At 43.4% G+C, this 13,569-nt stretch overlaps 1 protein-coding gene across 5 annotated transcripts in view; it reads right to left on the bottom strand.

Moving 5' to 3' along the window:
- The window catches only part of LOC106582397 (protein Aster-A), a 37,040-nt gene extending 23,946 nt beyond the window's left edge, over window positions 1–13,094 (bottom strand). The window contains exons 1-5 of one of the 5 annotated variants that reach the window (XM_082962739.1): window positions 12,764–13,094; window positions 12,533–12,630; window positions 11,942–12,108; window positions 7,881–8,988; window positions 71–296 (exon numbers count right to left, since the gene is read on the bottom strand). In XM_082962739.1, the coding sequence (XP_082818865.1) occupies window positions 71–296; window positions 7,881–8,353 (699 nt within the window). In that variant the 5' untranslated portion in view covers window positions 8,354–8,988; window positions 11,942–12,108; window positions 12,533–12,630; window positions 12,764–13,094. Of the gene's footprint in view, window positions 1–70; window positions 297–3,260; window positions 4,699–7,880; window positions 8,989–10,625; window positions 11,755–11,941; window positions 12,109–12,532; window positions 12,631–12,763 lie in introns of those variants that run through there. The other 4 variants (XM_082962734.1, XM_014165501.3, XM_082962745.1 and 1 more) reach the window with 4 other exon arrangements.
- Between the last annotated feature and the right edge of the window lie 475 nt (window positions 13,095–13,569).

The following is a 13,569-nucleotide window of genomic DNA, read 5'->3' as shown; positions in this document are numbered from 1 at the left end:
ACGGAATATGGCCCCGGTATATTGTTGACATAACAAAATGAGAGAGTGGCATGAGACGGGGCACCGTTACCTTGGCATTGCGGCTGAAATGGCGCGAGGCGATTGGGTAAGCGGAGGCGGCGGCAGAGGAGGAGGAGAGCAGGGGGCTGTCCGAACCTCTCCTTTCCCCGCTGCGCTCCCCCGGGCCACCCTCCGCGTCACTGGTCCTGCTTCCGCCCCCACCACTACCCCCCAGCACCCGGCGGCGCAGAGAGGGGGAGCTGCCAGGGGTGCTGCGCGGAGAGTTACTGGCGGTACTAAAGAGAGAGAGATAGAAGAGATTAGTGGTAGGCTAAGGGAAAGAGTACAGACATTCATATTCATGTCATCCTCAAGATTTCAGTGGCCAAAGATGTAAGTAGTTAAGCCCATCTGGCCATGCCGGAAAGGATGGAAGAACTGTGCTTTTGTATTTAGCTAAAAACACACAATCACCAACCACTAACTCTAACCTTTCTCCCAACTGATTGGTGGCAATTAGAGCGGTCAGACACTGTCCATTCCTATATAGCCTAGATATCCTACCTGTGGCAGTGCAGTGGTATGAACCTTGTGGATCCTTCCTCTACCATCAACATAAATGAAAAGAAGCACAGCTTGGTAATAGTACAGTAGGTGGGGGCTGTTGCTCAATTGATCTTATTTCCAAGGCACTTGAGCAAGAATGAATACGCCTACATGAGAAACACATTAGGGCAGAAAATATTCAATGGAGGTTTTTATTAAGAGCACTTTTATCAAGGTAGCATGGTTGTGTAAGCATACTACACACCTGTTGTCTTCCTTCTAGTGAAAGCAGACATTCTGAACTCAAAGACAAGGTCAAACCTATATTGCTGTCATAATATGTGCATCTCATGTTCAGAGTTCAGGTCATGGCCCCGTAAAAATGGCTATATTGATGCCATCATAAAAAAGTTTCCATGGTTGCAGACTTGCGCTTCATTTGCAGTTCGGTGAAAACTGACAACCGCCTTCTGTTTTGACTCTCAGAATCATATCGTACTAACGAGCTATTAACACACAAAAACAGTCTCTTTCAACGGACACTGTGGTCTACTTGTGTGAGCTCATTTGATAATTTTGTTATTCTCAAACAATAACTCATAGCCCACACACCGACACTGAGTAATCACTCCACTGTATACAGCCACAAGCATTTATACACCAACCTCTAGATCATATTGGTCACCCCATCTCTCTCTCTCTCTCTCTCCTCTCTCTCTCTCTCTCTTCAGTGTTCCCCTCTTCTTTTCCCCCCCAGTGTTTTTTTTTCTATCCGTAGTCTCAGTTCAGTCAGCTTCCCCTTCTCCCTTGCAGTCTCCCTTCCCTTTCCTCGGCTCTGTCCTCCAACTCTTCTCTCATTACTGCCAAAATGCATTGAAACCACACTAGTCCAATTGCCGGTTGTCGTGGTGACCAAAGGTGGGGGGGGGGGGGGGGGGGAGTAGGGGTTAATATCAGCATTATCGCCAAGGTAACAGCCCCCTTGTGAAGAAAAAACCCAATAGTAGCTGTGATTCTGAATAATGAAATCATAGGAATGAGCCAACACTTGGGGTGATGCCTGCTGCCAGATTTGTGCATTCAGAAATGATCTCAAAGCACTTTATCCATGTACAGTACAGTTTCCCCAAACTCAGTCCTGGGGCCCACCCTGGGTGCACGTTTTGGTTTTAGCCCTAGCACTACACAGCTGATTCAAATAACCAACTCATCATCAAGCGTTGATTATTTGAATCAGCTGTGTAGTGCTGGGGGGGGGGAGACCAAGTTTGGGAAACCCTGCAGTACAGTACAGGTGGGTGAGGATTCAGTGACATCATTGCAACTAAATTGTGCGCACAGTCAAAGTACAGTAGGGCTAATTATAACCGCATACAGGCCTACCCACCTACACTAATAGGCTTGTTGTTGTGTTCAGTCTGGGACAGTGTCCCATAGAGATCCTACTAAATTACTAGAGGAGATATATAATTGAACACAAAGTTCCAGAATGGAAAATGGCAGCCATATTGGTCAGGGAGAATTCCAAACCAGTCTAATTGGAATTAATGGCAGTAGAGGCATAATCCTAATTTTCCTTATGCAGGAAAATAAAAAGGTATGTGATATCAGAAATTGTGTGAGAATTGTCATATAATTCGTTTATAAAAGGTTTTATGCACATTTTTTGTATAAATCGCCTCTAAAATATATACAAACAGAACATAAATGTAGAAATGTGTGTTTTCCTGGAAAGCTGAGAGTGCTATTATATGATACAATATCAGTAGGCCTACTTGTTACATTTACAACTTGTCTAAATCCTATCATCAACTGATTTCAGACAGTGTATGGCTGTGGATTGATTGCACTGTGTGAATGGGATGTTACAATATTGGCAGTTGACTTGACAAATGAATGGAATCATTCCTCTAAAAAAAAGGCTGACTGGCTAGCTAGCTAACATACAGTGCAGATCAATCCTTCAAATTCCTTATTTTAAATAATATCTTATCACAGAAATGGCAAGCCATGGTTGACCCAACCCCCTGACCAAAATGGTTTAAGTTTATCTTATCATAAGAAGGTTCATGTCTTTTCTGGTATTCTAATTATATGGGGTGTGACCCTTCAAAACGTCACTGGTGTGACCGACCCGGACAGCATCAATCTGTCAGTGAGTTTACAAACTAAATCACAAATCATGCAATGTAGAGATGCAAACGACTGTCAAATGGAACTACCACAATATTGCATATATTTTGTTTAGAGCTGTTTTCAGAAGACGACTTTCATCCAAGCACATGACAGTCAGGCGCAAAATCAACGCCACCGCCATTCACAGCGCCCGTCAGACAACAGAACGTAAACAACGACATGGTTAGAATGTAACTCCGTGAAATCGCACTGTCTAGGGAAGTATGAGTTATACAAGCACAATAACAGATGCTGTCAGAAATTAGCCAAATTAGGTCGCTGATTTCAGACTGCTATAGACGCACAATTACAGCAGACACGGTGCCGAAATGGCCATTCGAATCAAACGACGTTCATATCCTTTCTACCAGCCCATCTTTCAAACAGGCAATCACTGACCTCCCAGTTTCCCAACCACATGGATACGAGTGCAGCCTACACCTTTATGAAATGCATTTAAATACGAGGACAAACAGGCGAAATTTTTCCATTTGGAGGGCAGACAGCCCCATTACGTAAATAATCATTTTGCCACTTACTCCATGTCATGAGGTGTTTTAAATTTGGACGTGATGTCCACACGCTGCTTCATAGTATCTGTATCACTAGGGCACCGGTCCTGTGTGCACTGCGCCGAGCCAGCCGACGCTACACTGTCCATCCCGATGTCTGTTTTGTCGGATATAAAAACGCACAGGGGTCCCCGAATAGAAAAGAGCACTTCATGTGCGACCTGTTTCACTTCCCCATCACCAACATCCTTCCCTCGCATCCAGGCAGGTAGCGCGACCTCAACCAGTCTCCTACTCCGTGTCTGGGCAAACTAGCGTTGACAAGCTGCGCCCATAAGTAATCCGTACTGAACACACAGGCAGCAGAGAGAGGGGGGAGGTGGAGGCACAGGCACAAGAGGCCATGCACGGATGTATAGTAGCAGTGCACTCTTGGGAAGAAAAAAAAATAACTAGGTGCCATCTAGAACCTAAAAGGGTTCTTCAGAGAACCCTTGTAGGTATAACCCTTTTGGTTCCATGTAGAACCCTTCCCGCAGAGGATTCTACATGGAACCCAAAAGAGTTTTACCTGGACAGCCAAAGAACCATTTTGGAACCTTTTTTTTTTCTACGAGTGTAGCGTTGAACTGGGGGATTCAAATAAAATAGGTTTTTAGAAGACTTGAGTTATTTTAAAATCAATATAAAGACAGTACTGGGAAAGGTTATGAAAGAGTAAATGCAAACATGAATTAGGGCCAGTTGTAGACAGATTATATAAATATAGGCCTAACATGGTGTAATAAAATATCACAGCCGTTTGCTAACATGGTTTATCACACCGACTGTAATTATCCTGACCGAAGCCCACCCAGTCGTTCAACCCACAATCGCTCTGTCCATCTCTGGATTAGAGACCCACTGAGTAGAATACATCATAATCCATGCTATGCAGATCCCCCCCCCTTCTCTTGCGCGCTCCCTCCCTCTCTCTGTAATCTGCTTTTCTGAGGTACAGGAGTGCCTACTGTAATCTCTTCCATTCATAGGGCAGGCGGGGATGAAGAAGGGAGCAAGAGAAAGAACAAGAACATGCTTAGACAGAGAGAGAAAAATAAAGAGTGGAGAAGAATCTGGTCCCCGGCACATTCAACAGAAAGTCACTTATTACCAGAGAGCAGTGGTTGCACAACGTCAATGGGGAGAGATCAATGTTCGTTGGGCTAATTAGCTGAGTGGTGTTTTAGGCCTGTGCTCAGCACATTTTCAGGTGAGGCACCGTTCCAAACTATCTAGCAGAAAAAAAATGGCTGAGGCAGCCTTCTGCTGAGTGGGAGACCTGAAGCAAAACTCAATTAGTCAACGTTAATCCAAACAGAAATATGATGAACTGGGGGCGACACCAAACACCTCAAATATAGGCTACAGAGAGACACAATGGCTTGGCCTGCAGACAATTGATCTGCAGTTGTTTTTGTGTGTCGGTGGATTATCAAATGGGATTATGTGGCCAGCAGAGAGGTGAATTGGAGAGGTGGGGGGGGGGTCAACGCCAATTACTCAATTAGATATCCGTCTGCCAAGCAGGTCAGGCCTTAACAGACAGGGAGGACATGTACAAGATAGTTGTTTTCCCTTCACCTCAGTTAATTTAACCCCAGTCTGCAAGTAATGTTTGATGACCTGTTCGCAAAAAAAAACAGCCCAAGGATAAAGAACATATGCCTAACCTACTTTTTAAATGTGATGCTTTTAGTTGTTCAGCACCAAGTGTGCATTCAACAGTGGTGGAGCTGGAGGAAAGATGAACCCCTCCCCCACCCACCATATTACTGTCACCTAACAGGTTATGGAGACATGGTACACGTCATGTTGGTCTTACATGAACACTCTGTTAAACCGCCAAAGGAAGTGCAATCTTTAAGATGTTAACTGATTTCATGACTGTGGTGTTGAGACCTGACAGCCTAACACAGAACTGTTGGCTACTTGCAAGGCCGTTTACTAGCCTTATATTGGAAGAGGTTGCCGCGCCGTCGCTCAGACTACAATTCTGCTACTGCTTAGACAGTTGTGCGGTCAGTGTTGTGCGTTCAGTGTTGCGCAAGTGACTGAGGTTTGATCACCACGGAAAGGTGCTTTTTGAGGAATCCAACTTGATCTCTTATAGATAAAACACACAACACAGCTGTCCCCAACCAACAAAGTGTTGGAGTCAGCCAAAAGGAGCCTATAGACTATGTAGCCTATCTGAGGTTTAAGGCAGAGGTAATATCACCTTAGTAGACTAAGGCTAATATTTAGCCTAACTACCAAGTCTCTACAATAGAATGACTGGGAGATGTGGCTACACAGCATCTTGTAGGAACATGCCTGGCATAACATATCTCGCATTTCTCCACGTCAGACTGCTTCGCACACGAGTTGTTGGCCTCTCATTCAAATCAACTAAAACACCCCAGAATACTCGACTGTATTAAAACTCATTATTTGCATTGGAATCCTTCCATGTTCTTCCAATGCAAATCGTTATTCAGATCCCCATGGAAATCAGCCGTCTGTTGAGACCCCCACAGCGACCACGCAGAAGTCATTAGCCTAACCATATCTAAAACGCCTTCATTGGCCTTAATCATCCGTTCTCGTCAGGGTGTGGCTGTCAAATGGTCAATTATTCTCATCTACACTGTGGGTTTATTTCATGCAACAGGACAAAAACAATGGTAACCAAAGACATGAAATGAACTGACTAGTGTTTTAATGATATAAGAATACTGTGCCTCATTGTATTAACGCGTCCAGGCTAAATGGGAACGAGTCCAAATAGTCTCAGGCCTAATAATTTCACGTGTCGTCTCAAACATCAGAGACGGTCGGCTGGTGTTACAAAACACCGGAACGAAACAGAAAATGCCTGGATTTCACAACAACTTGATCAATGAAGTGTTGATGACAAGATGACTTTATCATTCACAGCCATGGCCTTTCCTGTTTTATATATGAATACCACCAGCACTCTCGTTTCTCACTGTATTACCTGCCTGATGCTCTGACTGCATCTAGAAAAGGATTCACTCAGAACCTAATGCATTGTCAAACAGTGGTATATCATTTGACAATGGCAACATTCAGACAACGGGAGAAGTGCATAGATAAGTATGATGTGTGTACTGTAGATAAACAAAGCCCTTGCTTAAAACTGGAATCCTTAGTTGCTACATCCATTTTTTAAACTTAATTTCTGAATGAATGATTCAATGATCAATGAAATCATCGATTAAGCATTGAATTAATTATATATAGCCATTGATTCTTGACGATAACTTATGAGCTTAGTTCAACTGGCGTACCACATTTTTTTACTGTAAACAATGTAAAAGCAAAAACGATTATTTTGACAGCATTGATGGTCAGTCCTTATATCCATAGCTCGGTCTATGAATTTCAAAGTGGTTACATTTATCCAGGCCCATCCCTTAGCTTTTTACCAAAACAGACGCGGGGTGGCCGCTTTGTTATTGTTTCAACTAATTAATATAGATTTAACCACCTTACATAGAAAATACAGGCAGTATCATTAAGGAGCTGTAAAATAATGTCAGAGGTCTATCTAAGTAATATGTTTCATTCAACAAAACAAAAACTGGGTCAATAAAACTGGTTGGTAAATGAACAGGACAAGGGCACAGCTGTTCATATGGAGCGGAGAGAGGAACACGCTCTGCCTGCCTGGATGGCTCTTTAACAGGCCCACCGAGGACACTGCGGGCTATGCAGCACCCCCTCCCATTGGACGGAGGTGACATCATCAGACGAAGCGTGGGCTCCTATTGGCCGGCGGTGATGTCATGCATTCTAAGCAGGATGAGCGGTGCACACAAACCCACCTCCCTGCTCCTTGTGACTGACCAAGCGGAGGTCTCTCTCTCTCTCAGCTACAACAGATAGACCTCTCGTTTTCCCTAACATTTCATTTAGCCTACTCTCTTTTCAGCCTCATGCCTTTGTCTTCATATGCTTATTTCTCTTCCTCTCTCAAAATGTTACAATTTCTCTAGAATAGAATTTAAGATGCAGGCTTACTTCAATTATTGTGAGGAAGCACCTTTAATATTGTGACATGGGCTAATGGTTTTGTTCTCTGAAATACTATAAGAGCATGATGAACATGTTCCTCTGCCTGCCTGAGAAAATCAAACTGTGATATAACCCAGATTGGAGTTCACCAGGACTTTAACAGCATAATCTGCCCTCCGCGGTTTTAGTGCTTAACCAATAAGCCCTGTCTGCTGTGCCCTTTCCAAATAGTTGGCTTGTGGTGTGCCATTACAGAAAACTCCAGTCGCTGTCAAACAACAGTGACATCTTTTATCTGTGACAACATAGTCTCATCTTATCTAATGTAATATCAGTGAAGTATGTTGCATGTGAATGATCATTTAGCCTAATGCTTAGACATAAAATGCACTAAGTGCCTTAAGTTACAGTTTCCTGATTCAGTACATGACTAGGCCATGAACCAAAGTCCTGCAGCTAGCAGATAACTGAGCCCATCCCTAGATGGGAGGGCCTTGAGGGGGTTCTGAAGGGAGTCTGCAGGGAACCTGAGGCCTCTGGCTGCCTGCCTGTCCTAGAGAGGAGAGAGATAGAGCGCAGAGCACTGACCTGCAGCTGTCCCAGTCAGACTCCCTGCTGAGCAGACTCCTGAGGGACCAGCGTGAACGCCGGCCGGGAGACGAGCTACATGACCAGGAGGTGCGAGACGACGGGGGTAGCAAGAGGTCCAGGGAAGGGCCCAGGACCGCGTCATCCACGTGGGGGGGCAAGAGGGCTGAAGGGAGAAGTGAGGGGCTTCTTTGGGCAGCGCTCCCCTTCACCCTCCCCTCCTCCTCAGTGCCGTCCCACCGGGGTTTGGGTGACTCCTCTTGTTCTCCATCGCTCCTCTTCTTGGTCCGGGCTCTGCTCCGGTGGGGGCGGGAGCACCGGTGGCGGCGGGGAGGCCGAGGGCTGGGAGAGCGAGACCAGGCATCGGTGTCTGAGGACGGGGGGAGGATGTTCAGCGTGGGGATGGGGACGAGCTGGGTCATGGAGCCGCCGCTTTCTGGTCCGGTGGTGGCCAGCACAGACATGGTCATCATTCTCAGAGCTTCTTCAGACCAATTGTTTTACTTCAAAACACTCCGATGAATGATGCTGACACCAAGTCAGGATGTTGAGGAAGTCGGTCTGAGATCCGATCACAGCATTTTGGTACAAATCAATTGTGGACTGGTCCTAGACCAGCTAGGCTAACATTTGTGAATGTACCTCATGTTTCCAGAGACATCCAGATGGTGCAGTATGAAAGATCCCATTATGGAAGGCAGGTTTTATTCTCCATGGTAATGTAGGGCATGACAGTACTACACTAGGTTACAGCCGTTGGCTTCACCCGCTAATTTTAGTCAATAATGTTGCAGCCAGGGTGGGGCCCTCATTGAATTTAATACAATGCAGTCTTCTTCTCTAATCTTTCCCAACTCTCCACCTCATGCTCTGTGCGTAGGGCTTCTTTGCCTCTTTTTGTCAGTCGTCTGTAGGTTTGTTCCTCACTTCCTCTTCTTCTGCAACTCTCCCTCTGTCCGATGTCTCCGTCTCTCCTTCGATGTGCCTGCTCTCCCTCTTACCTTGAGCCAAGTTCACAGGGCGTGCAGTTTCACAATTGGTCTCATCATAGCAACAGTTGAACTTGCAGTGGGAGAGATAACGATCTATGTCCGGCTGTGGCAGGGGGCTGAGGAGAAGAGAGACTGTAGTATTGGCTAACAGTCTAATTCTCCCTTAATAGACAGAAAAAAAACTAACATCGTAGAAAATCAGTTTCTGGACAAAAGATGATCCCAGTTACTTTGATACATGTTGGTGTCTATTTCGATTGGTTTTGTGATCTGACCTCAAATGGCATCAGGAAGTACTGCATGACACAGACTGCTTGTGAATTATTGATCATCAGAGAGACAGATCGATGGAAGTTATGTATTCCGTGTCCAATATCAGTGGTGTCTGATTGCTTTTGATGCATTGTTTGGTTGGAAATTGCTGTTAGACAGATTTTGTAGGTTTGCTCCCTTCTGGTATTAAGTCAGTAAAAGTGATTATAGCGCGCACTTGGGAGTCAAATGGAGAGATCAAGCTATTCAAGCACTTTTTAAAAACAAAAAACATATACAATACGTACAACAATCCTTTATCCCATCTCAAAGATCAGCTCAAACACCAACAACACGTCAACATCTCCCCTCCTTCAAATCTCAAGGTCCAGCTCAACCACATTAACATCCCTTCTTTTCATTCTTAAAGCTGCAATATGTAACTTTTTGGGCGACCAGACAAAAATCACAGAACAGATCTACTGTTTCTTAGACATCCTATGTGTGCTATTTCTATGCTTCCCAGTTTTGTGCACCAGCTTCAAAACAGCTGAAAATACAACATTTTTTGATTATGGAAAAAATATTTCACAGCGGTTTAGATGGTACAATGATTCTCTACACTATAAATCGCTTGTTTTGTCACAAACTGAAATGAGGAAACCTGGAAATGGTGGAGCAATTTTAATCGACAAAGCCAAATCAACTATCTCAGCCAGTCAGTCATGGCCAGCACTGATGATGCCGAACATACATCATATTGTCAGACATGATAATGTGTGTGTATATATTGTCTAGCTGCTTTTGACCAATTCAATGCAGGCACCTGTTGAAGTCAAGGCCCAAGCCCTACAGTGTATTTGCTCTTCTGTTTGCACAAGATAAATCTTGGCATGCTCTTGTTTGCTCAGAGTACTCAATGGTAATACTCGTGTGACCCTCTCCATCTTTACTTCACACACAGCCATATCTTGTAAACTAGCAATAAAACACACCAGAGATTCAGGTGGGCATTAAACGATCAGCAGCAAGGACTTCCCCAAATCATGCTTCTGTAGGTGCAATACTAACCTGGCTCCAGTCTTAAAAGTCATGATGACACAAATGCATGGGTAAAATAGGATCATGGCATTGATGACAACAAGTCTGTTGGGTAACAGTTGGGTTGCTAATATTCACAACTTCAAACGGGTTTCAATACAGTAACGGTATCCAGTCTGTATTCAATAGTCTGTCTAGTTAGCCAACTAGTCTTTGGTCGGTACAATAAAAATACATTAGTATTGTAACTAGTTAGCTAAAATTAGCCTAGCTAACTGGCTTGCCAAGCTTTCAATATCTTCAGAGCCTCTGAGGAAGTTGCCAACAACGTGCTTCTACATCTTATTTGCTTGCTGTTTGGGGGTTTAGGCATCTGCTGATGCAAAAAGGGGTTTGTAAATACATTTGATTGATTGCACAACACAAACTTTAAACGGTTAACCGTTGCATTCAGTCCTACCTCCCATTTGATGAATTTCCCCCATTTCGATTATCTTGCTCGGCTTCGAAGACAAGCCGAGCGACTGTGCGAGGAGCGATATTAAAATCCACTTTTTCACAGGATCCCATTAGCAGCATCCTTTTGAGAAGTAAAACCCTCCACTCCTGCTGCCAACACAGCAGGCAGCTAGCCGACAGAGACCTGACTGACAAGATAGCTAGTTAGCTACCCAAACTTTCTGGCTATACACGTAGCTAGCTACTGGTGGAACATAGAAGCAGTCAATGTATTGTTTATTCTGACATTTGCCTAGTTGAAGCGAGCTAACTGTTGGCTAGCTAACAACAACAACACCCTTAACTAGTTATACTAACGCCGTCGTAAGCCAGCTAGCTAAGCACCGGGTAACGCGGTTCGTTGTCTGCTGGCTGATGGTCTGACGTTAACTGGCTTGCTAACGCTACCTACATTGCTTGCTGGTATTTCTTGTGCTTTTATCTTGTTGGCTTAAACATCGATGATGAGTCTTACATGGGAAACTTTAATGTTTCCCATTTTTGTGTCTAGCACTTAAGTTGTTGGCTAAATAACTTCTGCAAGACAGAAATCGATCGAACCGAAAAGCAGAATCTCAACAGAGCCAAACAAAAACTTTGAAGAGGGGGGCATCAACAGTCATGTATATTAGTATATTCCCTGACTACTTCTAAAATGTAACATTATGTTCCAGACCAACAAAAATATCTAACTCTGGGTTGATGTTTCTCTAAATGCGTTAAAATATTGCTAAATAATAATACATTGTTCCGTAATCATTTTTAATTATAACCCAAACCCCAAAACTTGTGGTGCAGTCTGGTGATAAGAACGCTGGAGGAGAAATAACGGGTTCTCATGATGATGGGAAGCACTTTAAGCGAATCAGACGAAGCTATATCCTAGTAGGGCGGGCTTAAAACGGTGAAACTTTATTCAGCCACAGGTTACTGAATCAACGCAATCTCAACGATAAACACTAGAATATAAATCGCATGGATAGCGCCCACAACAACCTGTCATTCTGTAATGCCTCTCAATTAATGACTTAATACCATGGGAGCTGTTTAAACCAAGTCCAATAATGCATATAGAAATGTATAGAAGGGCAGGAATAGACTTGTTGCGCCCTCTTGTGATTCAAATATGTGCAGTCACAATAATGTTGTGCAAAATGATGGACTTAACCACGCTTGAAACTTCACACAGGAAAAGTACAACTAAATACAGATATTTAAATTACTATGAAACAACCTTGGTATTATGGATTAATATAGGTTTATTAGGCCGGGTCTCACCTTTATGAGGTAGGTCACACTGGCCCACCATTGCTGCTATCGGCTACTCTCTCTGAGCTGTAACTGATAATTTCGGGCGGAGCTGAGAGATACTTTATCCATATAGTCGAATACTTCGCGGCTGCTGGCGCTGGGCGAAGGACAGGTCACCTTGTTCTGGAAGAAGACTGAAAGCAAGAAGGGGATATTGACAAGGAACAAGAGAATTTGGTTTCACCACTTGGACATTATATCAGAAAGACAACAGACACAATACAGTTACCTATTTGTATACTAATAATACATAATAATAATAATAACAATAATAATTAATAATAATCATTTTAGTAGCCGAAAAAGATGTATGATATAAAGGTATAATATTTAGGTTACTATGACAGTGCAATGGTCAACAGGTCAATGTTCGTGTATGGCATCTAGACAGGGGCAGAGACATGGACAGTGTTCATGCACATGACAATATTCATTTACATAAGTAAATTCAATATGGTCTCTCTGCTTACCCTCGTTTCTGTGTAGGCCTATATTGTATAAGTGCATGTGTAACTAGGCTATAACGTGACAAATAAGTAAAGCTGTCTTAGAAGTTACCTCAAAAACGTGTGATAAAGTTTTTGACGAAATAGACTGCTCAGTCTACAGTATGTCTACATCATGATTGATACTTCAGGGACAGGTGGCCTACAGGGCTATAAGTAAAATGCATAGAAAGATCAAATCAATAGTCTAATCAATAAAATACGTTGGTATGTTCGTTTGTTACATTTAATATGATAAATAAACCAAATGAAACAAATCTATCACACTATTATACGTCCATACCTGAATAATGTTGCTGGTAAAAGCTGCTCCTCTCACAGGTTTTTATTAGTTTCACTCGAGCTTCAGTTTCAGACTATTTCACAAGACAATTATCCCGGAGAATAGCCAATACTGGTCGCAATTACTTAGCATTTTCAGAATTCCCTCTTTGATTTACATCTTTGCGCTTCATGGTAATTACATCCTGTTATAAACACTTGGACAGCTCCAGTTCCATGGTGCCAACGACTCAACGAGAATCTGAGTTTATGCCTGCGCCAACCACTTCACGTCACAGAGAGATGTGTTGCTGAACGCTTCCCTTCGCAGAATGGGGAACTAGAAACCCGATCTGGGCTAAAAATAAAAAAACACCAGCATGTGTGGTTTGGAATAAAGAGAGGGGAGGTGTGTGTCCTATACAGGAGTGGTGAAAGCAACATAACAAATGGATGCCCCCCCCCCCCCCCCCCCTCTACATCAACAGGCATCAGTTTCATACGCAACTGTAACTGTGTTTATCATGAGTCAATATTTGTTTTAAAGCTTTAAAGTTGTCAACCCTCAAGGCCTAAGTATACCTGTGTGTGTGTGTGTGTGTGTGTGTGCGTGTGTGTGTGTGCGCGCGCGTGTGTGGTTGCATCACATGAGAATGTCCTAGACATCCAGAACATACAAACAAGACCTAGACATTCCCTGCCAGAGATTAATTGCATCTCTTGTTACTGTGCATATCAAATTACTGTACATCAGTAGAGCACATTTCATTAACCAGCTGAGATTTCATCACATAACAAATACATTTGAAAACATGTGAGGTAGACATG

Source organism: Salmo salar, chromosome 02 (genome assembly GCF_965601325.2).
Source record: "Salmo salar chromosome 02, fSalSal1, whole genome shotgun sequence".
NCBI classification, from domain to species: Eukaryota; Metazoa; Chordata; class Actinopteri; order Salmoniformes; family Salmonidae; genus Salmo; species Salmo salar.
This window is presented reverse-complemented; position numbering and strand designations above follow the sequence as displayed.